The following is a 9,745-nucleotide window of genomic DNA, read 5'->3' on the forward strand; positions in this document are numbered from 1 at the left end:
GAGTGGTAGAAGCCAGTGGCTGACTTAGGATGGCAGCCAAATGCTGCCGGTGCTTTTGTTGAACTGCTTGAGCAGAGGAAATCTGCCCAGAGGAATGAGGCTTTTGGTTAGGAAGGGGACATGTCCCTGGGGAGGTGAGACAGCTCTGAGGTTGTTGGTGCTTGAGCTTTTTCTGCAGTCATTCATAGCTGTCTTTGTCCAGCTGCCTTGCATTGCCCAAATTCTGCTCTCCTTTGGAGAAACCAGTACTCACAGAATGAGTTTTTAAATGATGTCATTGGTGAGAATGTTAAATTGCTGTGGAGGGGAATCTGTTTGCAAAGTTTTGCATTAGGAGGCAATTATTTAAGTATTTTGACAGCACTAATTACTGGCTGTGTTAATATACCTGCCAACAAGCAACTGTTTAATATAGATCAGAATGATGGAGGGCACCAGAGTTCTCTTCTCAGTGATAGATTATGGGCAATAAATCTTGTCGCATCACAAAAGTCAAGGAGGACCTGATGGATTAATTTCCTCTCCACATGTTACATTGGCAGCAGAAGCTGTGTTTGCTCATTTTCTAGTGATTTGAAGAGGATGCCTGTGAAAGAGAGATGTCTTCTGTGCTGGGGAGCATATGGGCATGGAGGAAACATTCAAAATGTAAGGTTGTATCTTCAGAGCACTGTCCAGGAACATGACCTTGATTGATTGATTTGGAGAAGAGGAAGATAAGAGTTTGCAGCATTGTTGCAGATTGTAAAAATGACAGATTTGCTACCAGTCCAGGAATTGCTGTCCAGTGAAAGAAACCTTGTAGCTCTGTCTAGTGCTCCTGAGCACAGAGGTCAAGGCCTTAAGTATCCAGAGGAACCCAGCTACCTTTTTTCATTGACAGAGTAAGAGGCTAAGTGCCTGTGTGAAGGAGGTGCCCAGGGTTGGGGCCTTTTACAGACTGTCTGGGCACATAGCAATTTGTCAGTATAAGGAGCACGAGGCTAGTATGGGGTGATTTTGCCATGGCTGCTGTTAAGCCTCAGACCATTGCTTTCTGCGAAGTGGGTGTTTCTGGATGCTGAGTGGGGTCAGCTCTGTACTGGGATGATTAATGTGCTGCTCTGCACCTTGTGTCCTCATCTGGACTCCCACGTTCTGATTCATGTCAGAACTGGGAGGCAAAGTACTTTATGTGCATACAGCTTTCAAGCTTGAAGTAGCTAAAGCTGCCTGAAATGTTGTCATATTACTCTGGAATAGAGGGCAGAGAGCACTGTTTTGGGGGTGGAATGTTGAATTTTCATTAGAAAAGCATGAGGATGAACTTTTCAGAAACATTTGCTCAAAAAAAAAGAATCCTAGTGTTGCAGCCATCTGTTTGGTATAGGAACAAAAAGGAAGAGAGGAGATTTCCAATTAAGAAAGAAGAAGAATTACAACCCATAAAATGTTCCCATGTTTGAAACAGCTCAGTAAATGCATTTGTCTCCAATAAGTCTGTGTGTGTTTCCCATGATATTCTAGCGAGAGAACTGATTGACAGGAATTTACTGAAATCAGGCAGGCCTTTGGGCAGGCACAGCAAGGATTAGACCTTGCAGCATCTTTGGAGCTCATGTTCCCATCTGCTCCTCTGTGCTCCACAAGGCATTGTGCCTGCTTAAAGGGCATTGAGTCTCAGTGCAGAGCTTTGCCTTTATACTCCAGCCAAACCCAATGGCTCTCTGTCCTTGTTTGCTGATTACAAATAACATGCAAAGGTTAATTACATTAGCTTTGTCATTAACAAAGAGTCTTTTGGAAGCATAACCAATTGACTCGGAAGGAGAAAGCAATGCCAAATGTGCACGTGCCATGTACTTACTGCAGTTCTGTGATCACACTGCACTTTGTGTGGTTGTTTACCTGCAGCAGGAAGTATAGATTTGAACAGCAGGAGAGGCTTACCTGAAAATACTTCATGGCCATTGTTCATTTGACATGTCATTTCTCAGAGCTGGCTGGTGTGCTGCATTGTCTATATCTGCCTGCAACCATTCCGGGTTTTGTGAAGAGTTTCTCAATGTTTGACAATTAATCTTCTGGCAGTAAGTCTGATGTTCCATAAAAATGTCTCTTGTGACTTGCTGATATCTGGTAGATGGCTGGAGTTGCCAATTATGTATTGTTTAAACAATAATGACAATAGTAAATTATATTTTGTATAGGGCAGATTCATCCTGAAGTGTCTTTATGCATTTGGCTAAATATTTGTGTGGATAACTTCATCTAATGCTAAATTACAGCTGCTTTTGATTTGAAAGACAGCAATTGTTTAATGGATTGCTGCAACAGTATGCTACGGTATAAGGGAGAAAGTGAAGGACTGCCTATTAATTTGAAGCTGAAGAATAGGAGCACGGGCATGTAGATCATGTTTACTCTGTTCCGCTCTTTGGGGTTAAAGGTGAGACTGGATCTTCTGGATCCAGAACTGATACTTTGCAAAAATCCTAGGTTTGATCTTCCACTGCAGAACATTCCATCACGCTTTTAGATCTGTCCTTGCTGAGGAGAATATTCAGGCAGGTGCTTGTACAAAGTTGCTGTTCCTGGGGCTTCTGCCTGGGCTAAAGATATAAGGACATTCTCTGGGGCCTTGTGACCAGGGTGGACTGCTGAATCCTAAAGCATTGCCTTCAACTTGCCTTCTTCGAGATACACAAACCACCTTCCAAGCACTTAGGAGTCTTGTCAGGTGAAATGTATGGTGTCCTGTGGGTGGGAACCTGGAGATTCCCTAGAAGAGAGGCCAGGCCTCTGCTGGAAGAAGCTGCAGAAGTGGTACCGGGGCAGGGTTTGTTGACAGAGCAGGTAGCAGAGAAGAACCCAGAGTAGTAGTGAGGAATCACAAGGATGATTCACAGCTGCTTCCCTGATCCCCAGACAAAAAGATAGGCATAGATTTGTCTACCTGCTTCCCCACAGAAAGAGCAGTTACAGCCCTGAACATCTCAAGACCTGCAAGCTCCAGACTGGGGAAGGGACCAAGTCTGGGCAAACAGCTCTTGTTGTCTATCGGCTTTTCAGTTTGAGCTTTCTATTGCCACTGAGAGGAGCAAGTTCTTACACCATATGGAGGGGAGGGCACAGCAATGACAAAGCACTGCCCACATGGTGTGCCCAGGGAATGACCAAGCCCAAGCTGTTATCTGTGGGTCAAGTGATATGCCATGCACTTACTGCAGTTCTGTGATCGCTCTGAACTTTGTGTAGTTGTTTACCTTATGTTAAATCACAAGGAGTGCGAGTTTGTAATAGTTCCTGTGCTTTTCTTAAATGAAACATGAGAAGCCAAAGCCTTTCCTTGTTCTCAGTGCCTAATGGTTAATCACAGATGGCAAAGTCAGGGCAGATTCACAGATGTGTTTGCTTTTATACTGAGAATGCTTTTACATGAATACCATTTCTGTCTTTTTGTCATATGGGAATTCAGACCTGTCTTGTTTTCACCAGCTCTTTGGTTTTCCTTTCAACTCCAGACCAATGTACTTTTCTTCCATTGCTTCTTCATCTAGATACACCGAAGCCTTGACAGATCCCAGCTACAAAGGACAGATTCTTACACTGGCTAACCCCATAGTTGGGAACAGTGGAGTGCCTGACACGGCTGCTTTGGATGAAATGGGCCTCAGGAGGTTTCTGGAGTCTGACGGGATCAAGGTAACAGTGGGAGACACAGAGCTGATCAAAGGGTGGTGCTAGCAGCCTGAATGTGTGTGTGTGCATGCAAAAGAGTTTACAAATGCATAACCTCACAGAAGTTAGAAGGAATCAATGATACTCAGCCTTTCTTTTTCTTCTTCTGGATATTGTCCTTTGGAGGAGTGGTGGCAAAAGATAATCCATCTTGCTTTCTGTACCAGGCCATGTGCTGTCTGAAAGCGGTGTATCTCTCATCAGTGATAGACATGCTACAGTTTTTGTGAACTGCTGTCCTGGGTGGCTTTTTATCCACATTCCATTCTGCTTCATATTTATCTGTTTTTGCCCAGGACTGGTTGCCACAGAGAGATCAAATGCCAGTGAGAATGAGAAGTTTCTGTGTGCTGAGACTTTTTCTCTATATGCCTGTACTACCACAAACAGGGGAGGTGACAGTTGTGTGGAGAAGGCCGTACGTACTAGTGCAGAAACCATTATTTACACTGTGATGACAGGGGATATTGGCTAGGAGTAGGGCTGTGTCCATGCAGTGGTGGCAGTACTGAAAAATGAAACAAAACCATGTAATTGCAGAACCAGTGAAATGCTTTATCTGTCCTGAGGTGAAATGACTCCTTTATAAGCTATCTATCTCCACTGGAAAATGGAGCTGACTTTTGAAATGAAATGTCACTTAGAAGTGAAAAGCTTTCTTAAACAAAAAATGGATCAAAATAAAACATTTTGTCTTGACTTAAATTTCCATTTTCTTTCTCACGAGAAGTGTTTTCTTAGTTCAATGCAATTTGCAGCTTTAGTTACCTGGAAGCCACATAATTCTATGAATTTTCTATGAATTTTCTAAGTAAAAGGGCCCAGATACAATCATGGTAGAGCATGAAGTCTTTATCCTTTGCCAGGTACCTGTTCTGTGCACTCCCCTGTGGAGACTCAGTTTTGCTATCTTTTTGTTATATAAGAGCAACCATACCATGTCTGCCTAGCCTTGTGTCCTGTCCGTGATATGGTTTGCAGTGGATGAACAGTGAAAACTCAGAAAGTATAGGGCAAGTACAGAGTGATCCTTCAGTGCAAAATGACATTTCTTCTCTCTGCAGGTTTCAGGTTTGCTGGTGCTAGATTACAGCAATGAGTACAGCCACTGGCAGGCTGCTAGGAGCCTGGGAGAGTGGTTGCAGGAAGAACAGGTGAGCAATCTAGGGATAACTATGTTATGAGAATGGACCTGTATGTATGGGAACAGGGGAAAGAACTCCTGGCTTTGAGCTGGTAACCACTCTTCTCCATGGACACATGCAGATGTCTTCACCAGTCTGTACTGTGCTCATTCTGTGTTCCTTAGTTCTCTGATTCTTCATCCATTTCTCTTTTTCAGGGTGCAATGGTATTTCCAAGGTCTGTCCAGAAGGAATGTTAATTAAATGGGGATGTTTGCTTCTCCATAAAAATGATACACATTATATTCTATTCTCTCATCAAATGTTTCTGTAGTGCTGCTCCTAGAGGTCGTAACCTCAAGAGATGTTACCTGCCAGAACCCCACTGACTTGAAGCCGTGGGAGTCAAGGATGTGTCAGTAGACTGCTACTGACTTGTGATGGCTGGGAGGGAGAGGTGTTCATAAGTAAGGCAAAATGGGACTCAGAAATGAGACAGATATTTGCCACATGAGCTTTTTATTTTGTGCTTTTTAGTGCAGAATCTATATTTGAAGAACTAAGCTATTTATGAGTGTGAATAGGGAGGAGAAGTGAAGAACTGGAAGAGAGGCAACCTTGGAAATAGTGCTGCTAAGAGCCAGAGCTCCTTAAACAAGGACATGTTCTTCTCAGCAAAGAGGTCTGGCTGCTGTCTTCCTCTGTCTTAGCTGCTTGTTCTCCAACTTATCCTTCTCTTGTGTTTTCTTCAGGTGCCTGCACTGTATGGGATTGATACCAGAATGCTGTCCAAATTAATTCGTGACAAGGTATGATCTGCTTCCCTTGATCCAGTTGCATTAACCTTGCTATTGCTAGGCCCTTTTTCTAACAGTGCAGCAAACCTGGGGTAGCAATGCTACTGCTGGGCTGCCTTGACCTCAGATGCTGCTCAGGTCCCCATGCTCTTCCAAAGGCTCTGTGTCTTCTGTACAGATGAGGCAATGCTCTGATCCTAGGGAGGCCCCTCTTCTTGGCTCTGCTCTGGGTTTCCTGTTCTACATAAGTGAACCAGCAGAAGCTGATGTAAATGAAAGGCCTCAGGTAGCTGTGTCAGACTAGTGTGCCAGACACAACAGGTAGCGATGTCAACTACGTGTTGCCTCAGATAGAGCGAGCAACAACTCTGTGAGATATTGTGGATATTAGTTCACAGGCAGCACCACCTTTGGTCAGTGGAAATTCTCCTGCTCCTCAGAGACAAAGGAATACCTACAATAACCTAAGCTGGATTCCTAACTCAGGCTGGTTTTTTTTGGCTGAAGCCTGTTACTATTTTTAATAGTCATTACTCTTCTCTGGTTTCCAAGAGCTGACAATTGAAGGACATGAGCAGGATTATGTTACCCAATGGAGGTTAATGTTAAGGTACATTTCACACTGCCTAAAACAGTGATCAAAGCCAGTCTGAATGTAAATGCGCCTTGGAGGCTCTTCTTTTGTAATGGATTATTTGAAGCTGCTCTTTTCTTTAGGTGATCAATTTGCAGTCTGCAGTCCAAGCCCCACACCCCCTTTCATTCCACAGAGCAAAATATGAATGACCCAGCTTGAATAGAGGAATATTTGTAGAAATGAATTCTTATGGGAAGATAGGGTGTTGTCCTGCTCTTATAGACAGCAGACAAGTGCAGTTTAATACAATAGAAAATGGCAATACATTTTCTACTTTCTTGAGACACACTGTTTAATGGATCAGCATTCCTTTCATCCAAAGTAAATATGCTTTCAATGTTTATCCTGTAACTTAGCAGTGTATGGCAGTAATGCCGATTATACTGGGACTCTGAGTGGTATTGGTTTATGGCTTTTAAAATAGTGCATAATGTAACCTTTTCTCCCAGTTTTCTCAGGTTGAAAAAAATAGCTTATTATTTCGCTCCACGTATATTTACAAATTGGGGGTGAGAACAGGGCTTCATTATGATAAATGCAGAAATGAGCAGTGACTTGTTAAATTGGACTAAAGGTAAATGCAGGGCACCATTTGGTTGAATAATCTGGGAGCAAGGTAAGACACAAGGTTCCTGTTTGAGAGCAATGGCTTTAGGGCTTTGTCATCAGTGTTTATGGGACTGACTGCATGGTGGCACTCAGCAGTTTCTGTGGTTCCCAAGAACCTGACTTGTTTAAGATGATGCTGACCTTTTCAGCTCTGCTCCACGCAAAGCAGCCCGGAGTAGCTTTTGGTGGAAGGTGCTACTCAAGATGAGATAGGATGTCAGCCACTGTTAAGAGCAAAACTCTGTCTTTAAAACTTACCCTTAGTAGTGCGCATGGCAATGTAAGATGCTGGCTCTTTCTTGCCCTAGGAAAATGGCAAGGATACTTCAGGTATGGCCAACCATGGAGGTATCTCACAGAAATATCGCTAAACCCAATGAGCAGTCCTGGTGCGCATGCTGGTCTGATATCCACAGGGCGAGCTGAGTTTAACATGTTTTATCATGAAAATGTTATGTGTTAAAAGTTACAACAAAACATTGACTTCCTCTGTTTTACTTTCCCCTTCCATCCTTGAAAAGTTCTGTATTGCGCACCCTGTCCCCATCCTGAGAAGAGGTTAACCCTAGGTTAATCCCACTTATTCCAGGAGTGGGGCAAAGCCAAACCAGGGATTTTTCCACTGAGAACTTTAATGAGCAGAAGGTGGAGAAGGATATGCTGCTGGCAGAGCAAGAGTGTCCTAGTTTCTGTGAGGTGGTAACAGCAATAAAGAGTAGCGCTTGCTGGAGGTGATTTTTTTTTTTAACAGCTTATTTGGAAAACAGCTGTGCTGACCTGCCTCCTACATAGCTTTTCCTTACCCCAGCTCTGCCGCCTTGTAGCTATCCACAGGAGGTGGCTGCGGACCTCACAGTGGGTTTCCAAAACCAAAAAGCTTCAAACTGCTTTGTGGATTACTCCCAGATCTACACAACAGTTATTTGGGGATCTGAATCCTGATCCTCTTGGAAGGCAACCCATTTTACTGTCACTAGACAGCTTGCCAAACTGCCTATTAACAAATTTTACTGCTGACAATGCCTTTCCCCTGAATGAAGGATTTTAAACAGATTTTTGGTACCGAGGTAGGCTCATAAAGTTCTGAAGATGCTAGGAATGGTTATAAGCCGCCAAGAAACCATCTCTAAACAGCTGTTCCAGTTGCTGTGCCTGTCAGCACCTTGTCCCAGTGTTCACAGCTTCTCCTTTGCTCATGCTTTGTTGTTTACTGGTGTATTTCCACAGGGTACGGTACTTGGGAAGATTGAATTTGAAGGTCAACCCATGGAGTTTGCAGACCCAAATAAGCAAAACTTAATTGCAGAAGTTTCAACAAAGGTGAGAAGTTCTTCTGTAGTCCCAGGGCTGTACGCTCCAGGTAGTAACTGCTCCCCATTTGCTCTAGGGATCATCCAGTCTTTCTGAACAAACAATTTGGGTTCCTTTTCTAAACCATACACGTTTCCAGACCTTTGAAGGACTGTCATCTCAACACCACTGCGTAGAATCCCCATGGCTCCTTAGGTGCAGTGTTGAAGATGTAAAATGAGGTGTGTTGAGCTGGATGTAGTCTGAACAGTACTCTGATCAGAGGATTGTGTGTTACAAAGACAGGATTGAGAAGTACTGGGGATACAGTTAGACTTAGCATATGGTGGACACTTTCAAACATAAGAAGAATTAAAAAAAATGGTTGCTTTCCTTAAATAAATTTCAGGAAAGCTCACAATAACATTTGATAATCTGTGTTCAGGCATAATTTTGTTGAGGTCATTCCAGAAGATATTCTAGATTTCAAAAAAAGACCAAGTTAGGAATCCCCTGGATCTAATATTACTGGCATTAGCTGCTTTGTCTATAGATATGTACAGAACAGCCGTTAAGTTTGTAAGCTGGGCATGCAAACTATGTTCAACCGCAAGCTGAAAAGAACATTACAAATCACGAGGATGTAGCGAACCAGGCCCATACTAAAAATAGTAACTATTCTTGTTCCAATGCAAGGGCTAATGTCTTAAGTTGTGGACCCTTTGGGGATTTAATTGTGGGATAAAGAATGCCTTGGGTGCTTAATCCCATTGACTGAAGTGAGAACTGAGTGTATTTGTCCCTTCTACAAATTCCGTGCTTACTATGGTGTTTGCAGCTCCTTCAAGATCAGTGAGGCTCTGGAAGAGCTGTGCAAATAGTTGCTTGTGTACTGTTCTGCACGCAAGCTGGTGTGTTAGTGGCATGAGTGTGAAGCAATCCTGAACAGACTGATCGGTGAGCAAGTGGGAATTTGAAGCGCAGTCTCCATCCAGGCTTGATTTACAGTATTAACTGGTTACCTGGGATGCCACTGGCGTACATAGGCCGCCTTGAAATTATCACCTTCGGGGATCTCACCAACTCATGCCAATGCCTCCACTGTATTTTGAGTCAGGGCCTTGTTGCTACACAGAAGGATGGCGATTGCTTATTGAGGTTGTGATCTGTGATTGCAAGATGCAGGTGGAGCCATTTTGAGCAGTAACTCAGAAATAGGTAAGGTTGCTGATGCTAAACTCTGCAATTACTAAGACAGAATTACTGTAAAGATGCTGCAAATAGCTTCTAAAAGGGAGATATAATAAGATCAACGGAGCTTTGGTGGTCTCATTATGTTTATAGCTTCATTTTATAGACTTAAAAAGCACAACACAGATAAAGCTGAAAATGAAGTAAGCTGTTCAATGTTGGTAATTACTGGACATGGTAATCTACTTGTTGCCAAACAGCTATTTTCATGTAAATCAGGATACAGTAAGATCAGGAATCTGCTTATCAATTGTACATTAGGAGTGATTGATTTCCTGCCCCCCCCCCCCCCCTCCCCCCCCCTGCTTTCTCTCTTA

At 43.2% G+C, this 9,745-nt stretch overlaps 1 protein-coding gene across 1 annotated transcript in view; it reads left to right on the forward strand.

Moving 5' to 3' along the window:
• Positions 1-9,745, forward strand: part of CPS1 (carbamoyl-phosphate synthase 1) — a 100,533-nt gene that overhangs the window by 9,415 nt on the left and 81,373 nt on the right. The window contains exons 3-6 of the mRNA XM_009281077.1: positions 3,540-3,684; positions 4,785-4,874; positions 5,597-5,653; positions 8,115-8,207. Coding sequence (XP_009279352.1) covers positions 3,540-3,684; positions 4,785-4,874; positions 5,597-5,653; positions 8,115-8,207 — 385 coding nt within the window. The remainder of the gene's footprint in view (positions 1-3,539; positions 3,685-4,784; positions 4,875-5,596; positions 5,654-8,114; positions 8,208-9,745) is intronic.

This window comes from Aptenodytes forsteri, unplaced genomic scaffold, assembly GCF_000699145.1.
Source record: "Aptenodytes forsteri isolate BGI_AS27 unplaced genomic scaffold, ASM69914v1 Scaffold340, whole genome shotgun sequence".
NCBI classification, from domain to species: Eukaryota; Metazoa; Chordata; class Aves; order Sphenisciformes; family Spheniscidae; genus Aptenodytes; species Aptenodytes forsteri.